This window comes from Pyrus communis, chromosome 11 (assembly GCF_041283825.1).
Source record: "Pyrus communis isolate YQ-2024b chromosome 11, ASM4128382v1, whole genome shotgun sequence".
Lineage (NCBI taxonomy): Eukaryota > Viridiplantae > Streptophyta > Magnoliopsida > Rosales > Rosaceae > Pyrus > Pyrus communis.
Window position 1 is genome coordinate 1,702,379 of NC_142575.1, and position 15,122 is coordinate 1,717,500.

At 40.4% G+C, this 15,122-nt stretch overlaps 1 protein-coding gene, 1 long non-coding RNA gene and 1 pseudogene across 2 annotated transcripts; 2 read left to right on the plus strand and 1 right to left on the minus strand.

Annotated features, from left to right (window-relative positions):
* The first annotated feature begins 1,985 nt into the window (after positions 1 to 1,985).
* LOC137743855 (G-type lectin S-receptor-like serine/threonine-protein kinase LECRK3) lies at positions 1,986 to 4,641 on the plus strand. Its single transcript, XM_068483791.2, has one exon. It carries the CDS (start codon positions 2,007 to 2,009, stop codon positions 4,368 to 4,370), a length of 2,364 nt encoding a protein of 787 aa, XP_068339892.2. The 5' UTR covers positions 1,986 to 2,006; the 3' UTR covers positions 4,371 to 4,641.
* A 185-nt stretch (positions 4,642 to 4,826) lies between these two features.
* On the minus strand, positions 4,827 to 7,565 carry LOC137743856 (G-type lectin S-receptor-like serine/threonine-protein kinase LECRK3; annotated as a pseudogene).
* A 307-nt stretch (positions 7,566 to 7,872) lies between these two features.
* On the plus strand, positions 7,873 to 10,343 carry LOC148692646 (uncharacterized). The gene is made up of 2 exons (XR_015953334.1): positions 7,873 to 8,143; positions 10,145 to 10,343. It is a non-coding gene; the product is annotated as an uncharacterized LOC148692646 (long non-coding RNA).
* Positions 10,344 to 15,122: the final 4,779 nt, after the last annotated feature.

Genomic DNA, 15,122 nt, shown 5'->3' on the forward strand with positions numbered 1-15,122 from the left:
GAGTTAAGTACAAATAACTACCTAACCTTTTGGGATCATTCCAAATCGGACATAACCTTTTAAATCATTCCAAATAACCACATACAGTTTTGAAGAAATGATATTTGTTAGGTTCACTAGCTTTAAGTGATGTCGTGGACAAATATGAAAGCGTGTTTTAACTCTCAAGTTATCTATGGTGCTTTGGTCACATCCCGGCCTGGGTCCTTATCACATCACCGGCTCGACTCCGTCGTAGCACAATATTATCCGCTTTGGACCCCGACCACGCTCTCACGGCTTTCCCAATAAGGAAACCGAACTTACAATAAAAGAGCACTAAAACGTGTTTTGTATTACACGTTTAGTGAAAAACATAATAATTAATTTAAAGTTTGTTAAAATTTCTATCTAATGTTTAGGGTTTAGATAGATTTTTCTTTTTAACCTTCTAGGAACCTTCTTCGCCAAATTCATGGCAATTAAGTGATGAAAGAACATGATTTTCTTTTATCGTGCAATGCGTGTATAATGTGCCGTGGTGATCATATTATCAGTGAAAGTGAGAGGAACTTTTGAATTTTGAATGGCTACGTTGATTTAATTGGAGTTCGGTGGAATTAGAAAAAAATTTGATTCGATTTCTGTGTAGTTCTAGAACTATTTTCAATCAAGACTTTTGACTCCATAAAATTTTCGGTGTCCACCGACCTACTCAAGAAGAGTGAGACTTCCATACATGTCATGTTTTCATATGGTATTGCGTTATTAAAATGTAAATTAGATTGCTATAGTGATGTACCTCTTCAGGTGTATGTAAGTTATTCTCTTGATACTGGCTTAAAAACTCTTAAAGTTATCTACTTTTTGTTGAAAATAAACCTCATCGAGTTGTAGACTTTTGTGAATTTGGAGGATTTTAGAGAAGAAGAGATACCAAACTCAACTAGAATTCCAGGCTTCCTCACAAGTCTATATTCGTTGCTTCATTTCTTCATAGATTTGTGCATTTTCTCAATTGACAGATGGTGGTATGATTTTTTGTTATCAATAAAATTTTCCTTGTACTTCAAAAAAAAAAAAAAAAAATGGTAAGATGAGTCAAAGTAAGGCATGATTAAAGGAGCCAAAAAGAAGAATGGGTACAAAATAATGTTCAAGAATCGGAGTAAAAAAAAAGCTGCTTCCATTTACGCATAAAGATAGAAGAATAATTACTCAAAAATTTGAAGAAGAATTACACCCAATAACTTGTGAGGAAGAGATTATCCTGTTGTCGAAAAATTAAAGAATGTAGCATGAGCTAAGAAGTTGATATATGCTCTCTATTGCCAGTTGGTTTGAGGTATGGCTTCAACTTCATTAATGGTATTAGAGCAGGTTTGCTACTTGTAAACCCTAACGGCCATACAAACTCCAAGTCACACATAAACTCAAACAATTATATGAAAATTTTATTTTATTATTGGATGTTTTAGTGCCCCTCCTTAATTGATGTTTAGTTCTCTTAACATGCAAAGACTTCTAGGTCGTCGGACTCGTCAACTTGTCGTTAACATAAAATATAGTTCAATTGATATTGAGTCTATTTATTGAAGATTTTAGTAAAGTTTGATCGGAGCAAATTACTGTCTCACCTTAATTTCCATGGCTTTTGATGTTCGATATGTTGAATAAGAAGAGTATCCAAGATAACTCTAATGATCCCAAGAAGAAGAAAATAGAGCACACTCTTAAAGAAAGCTCACAAAACAAACTAATTAGCAAAGCTTTTCTTATTTAGCTCTAGGCTTTGTTTTTCCTTGGATGATATACAATGCTTGGGGACTTGGGTATTTATAGCAAACCAAATGAAAGCTACACCACACACTTAATTAAACTAAGATTATTTACTACCCTACAAAACCCATTAATTGCACCTAATTTTTTCCACTCAACCATACCTAACATTGCCTAACTTTCCACTCAACCATACCTAATTTTGACATTGATTCTCAACACGATATCTTCTCTTCCTCTTCCTTTTCATGTTTCTACCATTTTCCACCACTGCTCAAACTCATAGAAACATATCTTTAGGCTCATCACTCACTGCACAAAATGATAACTCATCTTGGCAGTCACCATCTGGTGATTTCGCTTTCGGTTTTCGACAGATTGGAAACAACGGTTTCCTACTAGCCATCTGGTTCGATAAGATACCAGAGAAAACCATTGTGTGGTCAGCCAATGGGAAAAATCTTGTGCCACAAGGATCGAAAGTTGAGCTCACTGCAGAAGGCCAGTTTAGTCTTAGTGACATCGCAACGGGCAAAAGCACATGGATTGCTTCTTCTGCTGGTACTGGAGTTGCACATGCAGCCATGCTAGACACCGGAAACTTTGTGCTGGCCACCGCAAATTCAAGCAGTTCGTGGGAGAGTTTTAGTCATCCAACCGATACAATTTTACCCTCACAAACTCTAAATCAAGGCAGCAGACTCTATGCTCACTACACGTCAACAAATTATTCGAGAGGTAGATTCATGTTTGCAGTACAAAAAGTTGGAAATCTTATGCTTTACACAACAAATTTCCCACAAGATTATCCTTATTTCGGTTATTGGAATTACACCGATACTCTGGGAAGAGGCTTTCGGGTAGTCTTCAACCGGTCTGGTTCTGTTTACCTTACTGATAGGAATGGAGCGATACTTAATGTGGTATTATCCTATATGTTTTCGAACCAAGATTTGTACCAGAGAGCAACTCTTGACTATGATGGAGTTTTGAGGTACTATGTTTTTCGTAAAAACAATGGCTCTAGTGGCGGAACATGGTCTACATTGTCCTTCATACCTTCGAACATCTGCATGAGTATCTTGCAACCAAAAGGCAGGGGCGCATGTGGCTTGAACAGCTTATGTAAACATGACCAAGGCCGACCGGTTTGCCAGTGCCCACCTGGTTATACCTATATAGATCCAGATGATATGTTGAAAGGCTGCAAACCTAACTTTGCTCCACAAAGCTGCGATGAGGCCTCATCGGAGAGTGATCTTTTCTATATGCAAGAGATGCAAAATGCGTATTGGACTTTTTATGAATATGACAAGTTTCAAGACATAACTGAGGATTGGTGCAGGCAGACTTGCCTAGCTGATTGCTTCTGCGTAGTTGCCAGTTTTAGAACTGGTAACTGTTGGTTGAAAGGAGTTCCTCTTCTCAATGGGAGGATCGACGCAAATTATAGTGGGAAAGTTTTAATCAAAATAAGGAAAGATAAATCTACTTCGAGATCAGGTGGCGCTGCGAAGAACAAAAAGAAGAAAGAATATGATTCAACTTTGATTGTAGTTGGATCAGTGCTCTTGAGTAGCTTGGGGGTTCTCAATTTCATCTTGCCCTTAGTAACCTATATGGTTGTTTCTCGCATATATTCTCGAAAAGCTAAGGTGATTCCACCCTATCAGGTTATGGCAGGCATTAATTTGAAGTGTTTCACTTATGACGAGATAAAAGATGCTACGGACAAATTCAGGGAAGAACTAGGCCGCGGTGCATCTGCAACTGTTTTTAAAGGAGTTTTAGCATCCGATAATGGGATTGGAAAGTGTGTTGCTGTCAAAAGTTTAGACGCGAAGGTTAGAGGAAATGATTTGGAATTCAATGCTGAAGTGAGTGCAATTGGCAGAACAAGTCACAGAAATTTAGTCCAACTACTTGGGTTTTGTAACGAGGGTGAGCACCGAATGCTTGTGTACGAGTTCATGAGCAATGGATCTTTAGCGAGCTTTGTTTTTGGAGAGTCGAGGCCAAAGTGGTGCCAGAGAAGGCATATTGTCTTGGGAATCACAAGAGGGCTCTTGTATATGCATGAGGAGTGCAGCAGCAAGATTGTACATTGTGACATCAAGCCTCAAAACATTCTTCTCGACGACTCTTTCACCGCAAGAATTTCTGACTTTGGATTAGCCAAGCTTTTAAGAATGGACCAGACTCGAACCACAACTGGAATCAGGGGAACGAAAGGGTACGTGGCCCCAGAATGGTTCAAAAACTTGCCTATCACAGTGAAGGTGGATGTTTACAGCTTTGGCATTTTGTTGTTGGAGATTATTTGCTGCCGGAAGAAACTTGAAAAAGACGCTGAGGATGAAAATCAAATGATACTGGCTGATTGGGCTTACGATTGCTATAAGAATAACAAACTGCACCTTCTATTTTCGAATGATGGTGAGGCGAAGGAAGACATCAAGGAGATGGAGAAGTACGTGATGATTGCAATACGGTGCATCGAGGAGGATCCATTGTTGAGGCCTACGATGAAGAATGTCACGCTGATGCTCGAAGGTAATGTTGAAGTCTCAGTTACTCCTGATCCGTCCTCTTTCACAAATTCGGCACTTTAAGTGCTTTCAGTTATAGTTCCAAGCTTTTGTATGTATGATGATCAAGCACTCCAGAGTCCAGTCTAAGCCATCAGCTTGCCGTAGGTCAGATAGTCTTTTAACTTAATATGCAGTAATTAATGTGTCGCAATTATAAATCTCATTTGAGTTGTCTCAATAAAAAGAGGGATATATTCTTCTTTGTTCAATATGTGCATTCAAAAGAAAAGAATTTCTCTGTAATTTCGTTTCTGTTTTCCAACTAAATTAATGCAAAGATTTTTATATGTTATCAGCTTTTCTTCTTGCATATTTAAGCGCTTAAATCAGCTTCATCTCGAACGTGAAACAGAATGGTAGGTTTCTGGCTTACTTTACTAGGCTTGAGAGGTTCTGCAGTACGTGAGAAAGTACTTGCATTCAAAAAAATTCACAAATTTTTTATAGCTCGAAGAAATTGATTATAATCTGAAGCACCTAAAATATTGAACTTATGAAAGAAGATGGATCGGGTGGAGTTGAGACAACAGTTCCTTCGAGCATGGATGTGATTTTCTTCATCATGGGCCTGAGCGACGGGTTCTCCTGAATGCAACATATTGCAATCATAACATACTTCTCAATTTTCATCACGTCAAGCATTCCCTCACTGTCCTTGAATAGCAGCTGCAGTTTCTTAGGCTTATAGCAATCGTATGCCCAATAAGCTAATATCATTTTATCTTCATCCTCTGCCATTGCGTTAAAATGCTTCCTGCAAAAATCATTCCTAACAACAAAATACCGTAGCTGTAAAGATCAACCTTGGCCTTGATAGGCAAGCTTTTGAACCATCCAGGGGCCACATACCCTTTCGTTCCCCTGATTCCAGTCGTAGTTTGAGTCTGGTCTATTCTCAAAAGCTTGGCTAATCAGAATGCAGAAATTCTTGGCAATAGTCATCAAGAAGAATGTTTTGAGGCTTGATGCCAAAATATACAATTTGGCTGCTACACTCCTCATGCAAATACAAAAGACCTTTTGCTATTCATAATGCAATTTGCCTTCTTTGGTGCCAGTTTGTCATTGAATCTTCAAAGGGAGGAAGCTTGCTAGAGAGCCATTGCTCATAAACCCATATACAAGAATTTGACAGCAACACATTTTCCAGTTCCACCAAGACCCCTTTGAAAACTGTTACAGAAGCACCGCGTCCTAGTTCTTCCTCGACTGTATTTGTAGCATCATTTAGCTCCTCACAAGTGAAACACTTCAAGTTCATATCTGACATGACCGGATAAGGCTGAATGACCTTAACTTTTGTATAATAGATTCGAGAAACAACCAAATAATTTCTCGACGGGAGGAGGAAGTTCAGAACCCCTGAGCTACGAAGTGAGTAGTGATCCAACAAGGATTGAGGAGAGAGATGATCAGAACGCTGCATTTTGGGAGTGTAGAATAGCAAGTTGCAACTCAATTGCTCTGCTCTTCTGGTAAGTGTAAAGTTTCAGAGAAATCAAAAGCGCGCAGAAACTCTTCCATTGCATGGAGGTTTTGAAGCACCAAAAAAGAATCCAAACAATGTGAAAAGTCCAAAACATCCACTTTTGGAATATGGCAACAACAAATTATCTTTTAACAGGGGAATTACAAATTCTCCGCTCACTTTTTTTTTTAATTAAATGACGCTTCCTTCTTTTAATTTTCTCGCATCTAAAATAACACAAATTACTTCCTTTTTTTAACTTTCTCACATCTAAAATAACATAAATTCCGTCCTCCGTCAGGTTTGCATCATGCATACTACTATTTAATTTTCAAGTCAACTGTGATGAGTCCATCGCCTTCACAAACGACTAAGTAAACGTTGAATCATGGTAGATTTGCAGTTGGAGGTATTTGTCATTCGGGGTAAGGGATGCAAAGTCTTTTTAAATCTTAATATGCAAGCAGCCCAATTACTTGGAAGCTGCCCAATTACTTTGAGGCTTGATGTCACAATGTATGATTTGGCTGCTACACTCCTCGTGCAAATACAACAGCCCTCTTGCAATTTCCAAGGCGATTTTTCTCCTTTGATACCAGTTTGGCATCGACTCTCCAAAGAGGAAGCTCGCTAAAGATCCGTTGCTCATAAACTCGTACACCAGAATTCGGTGCTCTCCCTCGTAACAAAATCCAATTAGCTGGACTAAATTTCTCTGGTTTGTTCGGCCAATAGCACTCGCTTCCGCTTTGAATTCCAAATCATTTTCTCTGACCCTAGCGTCTAAGCTTTTGACAGCAACGATCTTTCCATTATCAGAGGCTAGAACTCCTTTGAAGACTGTTGCAGAAGCACCGCGTCCTAGTTCTTCCTCGAATTGGTTCGTAGCATTGTTTAGCTCCTCATAAGTGAAATGCTTCAAATTCATACCAGAGATGACTGGATAAGGTTGAATCACCTTCGGTTTTCTCGAATAGGCTTGCGAAACAACCAAATAGGTTATCAATGGTAGGAGGAAGTTTAGAATCCCAGAACCACTCAGGATGACTGATCCGAAAAGGATCAAAGTTTTATTGTCTTTCTTTTCTATGTTGGAACCTCCACCTGATTTCACAGTCGAATTTTGTTTCCCAAATTTTATAAGAGTTTTTCCTGTAAAACTGGGGTCAGTCCTCCCATTTGCTAAAGGGAGCCTCTTCTTAACACACCCTCCGTTTCCAAAAAATGCCCCGGCACAAAAACAATCATCTAGGCAATTCTGTTTGCACCAATCCTCAGTTACATCTGGAAAATTCTCGTAATCTCCGCCCGGATAATCTGTGTTTTGCAGCTCTTGGAAATCGAAAAGATCTGTGTCCTCCTTTGACACTTCACCACAACTCTGTGGGGCAAAGTTTTGCTTGCGTCCTCTGCGCTCATCTTTTGGATCAATAAAGGAGTAACCATTTGGGCAGTGGCAAGTCGGTCCTTGATCTTCAAGCGTGCACAAGCTATTTAAGCCACATGCACCACGACCCATAGAATCCACAATTGACACGCAGATGTTTGGAGGTTCGAATGAGGAAGTGGACCAAGCCATAGCCCATCTTCGGGCGCTTGAGCTAGTGATTTTCGGGTAAACATAGTGCCTAAATACTCCATCATACTCTAGTGTTGCTCTCTGGTAGAAATCTTGCATTGAAACCGGACTGGATGTTATGTTACTGAGTAAGCTTCCATTCTTCGCTGTGACGTAAATAAGGCCAGACTGATTGTGTAACAAATTTACGGAAGAAAATGAGTATTTTTATATTTTCACTCAGTTTAGGGATACTTTCTTTTTTTAAATTGTTTTTTTAGCCTTAATTGGTGAGCCCAAGGGGCCCACCCCCTGTTTTGTTTCTCGGTTCCCTTTCCCTTTCCCTTTCTTTTGTTTCTTCTAAAAGTCTCTCTTCTCTCTTTCTTTCTCTCTGTCTTTCTCTCCCTCCCTCCGAGCAGAACACACACACACGCACGCCCATGCCCACACCTATAGCTCTTTTCTAACACCGTGGTTGTGTTTTGGACATCAAACCATGAAGAAACCACCTCGGAGACATTTCCCAGTTTTTCGGCGAGCATCGCCCCTTTCGAGGCAATTTCCGGCCAAACCACGGCGAGTTGGCCGATGTGCAAGATATCAATCTCTTCGTCTCGCTGAGTACTACAACTTTCCTTTTTGTTTCACCCAATTTCATTGAGTATTGAAGGAGTTATACTCATTTGAATCTTACCCAGTTTCCGGCGGACACCCGTGGCTTCCAGGCTGTTTTCCGGCCAACTCCGACCACGATGACGGGAACCAAGGGTATATTTCGATTCCTTACCTTCGGGGCTTCAATTTGGTATATTGAATGACATGTTTTGGTTGAGTTTTGAGCTTCATTGGAGCTTGGGAATTCTCCGGCCGAAAACCGGCCTTCTCCTTCCTTGGAATCCGGCGAACCACCAAAACCCAAGGCCTTTGGTCCTTTCCTGCCAAGCCCAAAACCTTGGGCAGCCCAACCTAACCTTTTTATTTATTTATTTTTGTTTTGTTAATTTAAAGGCCTTTGGGCCGTTTCCTTTAGGGCCTTCGGCCCGTTAACCCTAAACCCATTAGACCCAAACCCTTAGGCCCAAACCCGGATCCAACCCAAGTCCAAACCCTTTAACCCAATCCGGATCCAAACCCAGAGCCGTGTGACCTGTTGACCCGGACCCGGTCTGACCGTTGACCCGGTCAACTGTCAGCGTTGACTTTGACTTTGACCGGTCAATGGTCAAAGTTGACTTTGACCGTTGACGACTTTTTGGGTTTTCGTGTGGGACCCTTCCTAGGCTAATTTCGACGTCCTGAACCCGTTTCCGATGTCCGTTTTCCCAAATTCAGTCATTTGAGTAGAGTTTGACTAAGTGTACCATTTATGTGCTTAGGGGCAATTATCTGTGGCGTTTCCTTCTTCGCTAGTGGCGTGGTGTCACATCCCGGCCCGGGGCAGATCACTTCCCGAGCCCGCTTCACCACCGTAGCACGATATTGTCTGCTTTGGGCCCCGACCACGCCCTCACGGTTTTGTTTTTGGGAACTCACGAGCAACTTCCCAGTGGGTCACCCATCATGAGATTGCTCTAGCCCCCTTCTCACTTAACTTCGAAGTTCCTACGGAACCCGAAGCCAGTGAGCTCCCAAAAGGCCTCGTGCTAGGTAGGGATGGGAATATACATTTAAGGATCACTCCCCTGGGCGATGTGGGATGTCACAATTCACCCCCTTTAGGGGCCCGACGTCCTCTTCGGCACACCACGGTCAGGGTTAGGCTCTGATACGAAATTGTCACATCCCGGCCCGGGGCGGATCACTTCCTGGGCCCGCTCCACCACCGTAACACGATATTGTCCGCTTTGGGCCCCGACCACGCCCTCATGGTTTTGTTTCTGGGAACTCATGAGCAACTTCCCAGTGGGTCACCCATCATGGGAGTGCTCTAGCCTCCTTCTCGCTTAACTTCGGAGTTCCTACGGAACCCGAAGCCAGTGAGCTTCCAAAAGGCCTCGTGCTAGGTAGGGATGAGAATATACATTTAAGGATCACTCCCTTGGGCGATGTAGGATGTCACACGTGGCCTTTCGACGGCGAAGTACTGTGAGTGGACCCCTTCTAAAAATGCATGTTTTGATAGTAGAAATGCATACATGAAAAGCATGATTTGATGATTATGTTTTCTGAAACGTTTTACGAGATAACATGCTTACTGAGGCTAGTTTGAATTACTATTTTTCCTATAACCCATATTCTTATAGAATATCTGATGGATGATGATATGATATTTAGAACATGTTTAGAACACCTCTTTATAGTATAGATGATGCATGGCTTTATATTATGAAGTTGATTTTCAATATATGTATGTTCACTGGTTTTGTACTTTCCTAGTGGTCCTTTCCGCTACGGGACGTAGGGATAGATCCGGTCCGTCCCGGGCGACGGTTTGGTGTTGGCATAGGGCCTGGAGTGTGTTTTCCTCTGACTTTCTGCTCAGAGACGGGGAGCCGGCATGGGGCCTGAAGTGTATTTTCCTCTGACTGTCGGCTCAAAGACGGGAAGCTGGCATGGGGCCTGAAGAGTTATCGGACATTCACTAGTGTTTATTATTTATGCGAATTATGATTTGAGACATTGCACGACATGCTAGGTTTTGGAAAATCTATGTTTATCATTATATATTTGTGTTTTCATAAAACTTGGGGGTTAGTATGTTGATAACTGTTTTATTATATATATATATATCAACTTGGTCCACTCATGTTTGTTTTGCGCCCCCTTCAGGACTTAGAATCGAGGCATACAATCCTGACGTCCAGGCACTTCCGCATCGGCATCTTCGAGTCCTCTCGGTGTAGGACCCACTCCTTTGTTTCATTCAATTTTATATTATTTTCTTTTAGTGTTCTAGATTGGAGGTGTGATCTGAACATGGTCCTTATTTGCATATTAATTATTCTTTTATATTTATAAGCCTTATTTATCCCTTGTTTTCAGCATTTGCACTTAATAAATGGCTTTCGTCACCCTCAGGTGTCGGCCAGCACGTGCCTATCCCGGTATTCGGGGAATATCGGGGTCGGGGCGTGTCAGATTGATCTTAGAGTGCCATGTGTCACAATCCTAGAAGAGGAGTTAGTTAGATGATTAGCTTAGTCATTAAGCTAACTAGTATGTATAAATAGTGGAGTGAATGGGTTTGTAATGACGTTTTGCATTCTGAATGAAATAACTTTCTCTATTTCTCTCTGTAAGTTTTTCCTTGCTCTCCAAGGTTCCATGGCATTGCTTTCTTTGATCTGTTATGAGATAATACAATTGGAGATTTGCCAATTGAGTAATGGATGCTGTCTTTTTAAATCTTAATATGCATGCAGGGCAATTACTTGGGAAACTGCCTTCTTTGAATGCTTCAAAGTGATGAGACATCAATCGTGCTCCGACTATTTCTAAATTCAAGTCTTTCCTCTCGTCCCTGGCCTACAATAAGCATTCTTTTCTACCCCTCTTTTTGGGTTGAAGCCCTAAGTCGTCCAATCTTGACTTAAAAGCTCTATACAACTACTCTTTTTGTAGAATTTAGTGTGAGAACGTGAGGACAAAATTCTTTGGTGAGGGATTAAGTCATGCAAGAGCTTATAAGGAGTTGGATTTCTTCTCATATTGTTTATTGGTTTTATGGTGGAATTCAATTTCTTTATAGTATTAGAGCAGATTAGCTCACGTGTGAAGCTCAACGACACACGTGTTCCACGCCACCCAATTTGCGTTGTTCACATGTTAGGCTTGAAAATTTATCACACATATGTGTGAATATGAGGACAAAATCTTACATCGGTGAGAGATCAAACTATGCAATAGCTTATAACGATTTGAGCTATTTTTTATATTGCTAATTGATTTATAGTGAAAATCACATTCCTTCATTTAGAAATGACAGCTTATAGTCACACCCAACAATTATCTCTGCCCGCCCAGCACCTCCATGAAAAAGAACCTCTCAATATGGCAGATCCTTTGAATTAGACCGAGAACAAGAAACCACAATTCGATGCACCATTCCCACAGTGTCGTAGGCTGTGGCCTTTCAATAAAATATACGAGATTAAGAGCTCATTTGAATGTACTATTAAAATGACAAAGTATTTTTAGAGAAAATATTTTTAGATTTCAAAAGCACTTTAAGTGCTTTCTACGAGAACCACCAATTATGTGATTCTTCCAGGAAGCACTTTAAATGCTTTTTCAGGATTTACTAACATTTTTACTAAGGATTTTTTTCAAAAATATTTTCACCAAAAGTGTTTTCAATCATTTTAAAATCACATCTAAATAAGCTCTAAATTTAGAATTTCATCCAACGTAAAATAAATAATAATGCATAAAAACTAATCATGTTACATAAATTAATTTGCGAGCATTTGGTTTTCTTTTTCTTGGTCAAATTTTCTAGAATTTGTAAGCAATATTTGTTGATGTGTTAGGTTGGGGGTGAGCGAGGTGACCCAACTGCTAATGGATAAATGGGTATATGCCTTGACAAACCACAAACGCCATTATTATACCAACCCACAAAAATGGGTCCGCTTTGCAAAAAAATATGACACGTTATCAAATTATTGAATGTTGGTTGAATGGGTGAGTGATATGGACAGAGGACAAACACTAATATGAGCTGGTTTTCGGGGGAAAGGAGAAAAAATCCAAAACGTAACATTTTAAATGTAATAATGTAATGTTGTATGAAGAAAAATTTACGCATAATTTATATAATTAGACCGAAACATTACGGTAGTTGTAAACTTTTTCTTTCTAAAAAAGTTGAGGTGAGGGCCAAGTCCCTCCTTTTCTTCTTGACTAAAGAAAGATAATTTATTATGGCTGGTGGTGGAGGGCTCATTTGAATGGCGGTTGGAGTTTGGGCATTTGTCGGTAAGGTGAAATTTTTAGTTGTAACGAAAACACAAGCGATATATCATGTGTTTTTATACAAGTGGTGTAAAATTTTATTTTTTAAGTTATTAACTTTTTAACACATATATTCCACCATTTATATAACGACACGTGGTGTACCATGTTGAATAAGAAGAGTATCCAAGATAACTCTAATGATCCCAAGAAGAAGAAAATAGAGCACACTCTTAAAGAAAGCTCACAAAACAAACTAATTAGCAAAGCTTTTCTTATTTAGCTCTAGGCTTTGTTTTTCCTTGGATGATATACAATGTTTGGGGACTTGGGTATTTATAGCAAACCAAATGAAAGCTACACCACACACTTAATTAAACTAAGATTATTTACTACCCCACAAAACCCATTAATTGCACCTAATTTTTTCCACTCAACCATACCTAACATTGCAATTGTAAGCAATTACATCATCAAACTAGATATGGACTTGGGCTTTAGATTGGGTTGTGGATTACTTATTGTTTTGGGTTGACATTGATTCTCAACACTCCCCCTCAATGTCAGCTCTCATTCTTTGCACTGTGCTGAGTAAACAGCGAAAAATTTCGAGCTTGCCTGTACTCAAACTTTTTGTGAACAAGTCCGCAACTTGATCATTCGTCTTGACCTGTCTCATCTCAATCTCTTCTTGCAGAACCTTTTCTATGATAAAGTGGTAATGTACCTCCACATGCTTAGTTCTTGCATGAAAGACTGGATTTTCCGCCAAGCGAATTGCCGATTGGTTATCACAGTACAATGGTACTGGATAATCTACTGGTTGATGTAGATCACTCATCAACTGTATTAGCCATGCATTCTCTTGAGCTGCCATTACTGCTGCTCTATACTCTGCTTCTGTGGTTGACAAAGATACCGTTGGCTGTCTCTTGCTACACCAAGAGATGGTTCCAGAACCAAGCTTAAACACATACCCAGTTGTTGATCTCCTGGTGTCATGATCTCCCGCATAGTCAGCATCACAGTAACCAACTAACTTGTAGTCTTCACCTCTCTTGTACAAAAGACCATAGTCAATTGTACTCTTCACATATCTTAGTATTCGTCGAACTGCTTCCAAGTGAGGCTTCTTTGGATTTGGCATGTACCGACTCATCACACCAACTGCATAAGAAATGTCAGGTCGAGTCAAGGTTAAGTAGATCAGACTACCTACCAATTGTCGATACATCGTCGCATCTTCCAAATCTTTTCCTTCATGTGCACTCATTTTGACATTTGGCTCCATCGGCGTAGAGATCAGCTTGCATTCGAGCATTCCGAACCTCTTCAATAAATCTTTGGAATACTTCTGTTGACAGAGAAATATTCCTTCTTGTGTGCGATCAACCTCTAGACCAAGGAAATACTTGAGTTGACCAAGTTCCTTCATCTGGAAACAGACTGATAAATTCTCCTTCGTCTGAAGAATTTCTGCCTCATCATCACCGGTTATGATCAAGTCATCCACATACACTAGCACGATAACTAGCTTTCCTTCATTGGCTTTGACAAACAAGCTGGAATCTGCAGGTGTTACTGAATAACCACTTTGTGTTAGAAACTCTGCAATCTTACCGTACCACGCTCTTGGTGCTTGTTTCAAACCGTAGAGTGCTTTCCTTAACTTGCACACGTACTCAGGATGAGCTTCGCTTTTAAAGCCCATTGGCTGCATCATGTAGATCTCCTGATCTAACTCTCCATGCAAGAAAGCATTCTTCACATCCATTTGGTATAGATTCCAATCTTTGTTAGCTACAAGTGCAAGTAGGACTCGTACTGTTGTAAGTTTTGCCACTGGACTAAACGTTTCATCATAGTCTAGTCCGTACTGTTGAGAAAAACCACGAGCTACTAGTCGTGCCTTGTACCTCTCGATTGACCCATCTGGACGACGCTTTATCTTGTAAACCCACTTACAGGATATGGGTTTAACATCTCTTGGCTTTGGTACCAGATCCCAAGTTTGATTTTGCTCAAGTGCATCAAGCTCTTCTTTCATAACTGTCATCCACTCAGAACTCTGTGATGCTTCTTCGAACATCTCAGGTTCTGTTGCTTCTTCAATTATGGCTGCATTGGCGTATTTGGGATTTGGTCTTCGTGCTCTTGTTGACCTTCGGAGTTGAGATTGTGGAGTTGATTCTTCCGGTATATTAGGCCCACATTCTTCGTCTGGTTGTTGATACATGCCAGTTTGCCAAGGATTCTGAGTCACTCTCTGTTCGACATCATCGTCATTTGGATCTCCTGATTCATCTGAACTTGGTTGGAGTTGGATAGTATGCTCCCCCATTTTATGTTGCAGCTTTTCTCCAAATTCTCTAGAGTCTGGTAGCACCTCCTTCTCTGAGGACCACCAAGAAGACGCTTCATCAAACACCACATCTCGTGAAGTGTAGCACCTTCCACTTGTTGGATCACAACATTTCCACCCCTTTCTCTGGTTGTCGTATCCCACAAAGATACATCTAACAGCTTTCTTGTCAAATTTGCTCCGTAAATGATCAGGAACAAATACATAACATACACAGCCAAATACTCGAAAATAGCTAACTGTAGGTTTCATGTTCCACAGATTCTCAAAGGGAGAAACAAATCCTAACCTTGGTTGAGGAAGTCTGTTGATCACAAATGCTGCAGTCCTTATTGCTTCAGCCCAAAACCTTCCCGGTACGTTCTTTGCATGTAGCATACTTCGACAGACTTCTGCAAGATGTCGGTTCTTTCTCTCAGCTACACCATTTTGTTGTGGTGTGTTGGCACAAGTGTACTGATGACGTATTCGACATTCCCTTAGGTATTAAGA

Coding starts and splice junctions, on each gene's coding strand:
- LOC137743855 (XM_068483791.2), top strand. CDS start 2,007: ATGTTTCTACCATTTTCCACCACTGCTCAAACTCATAGAAACATATCT.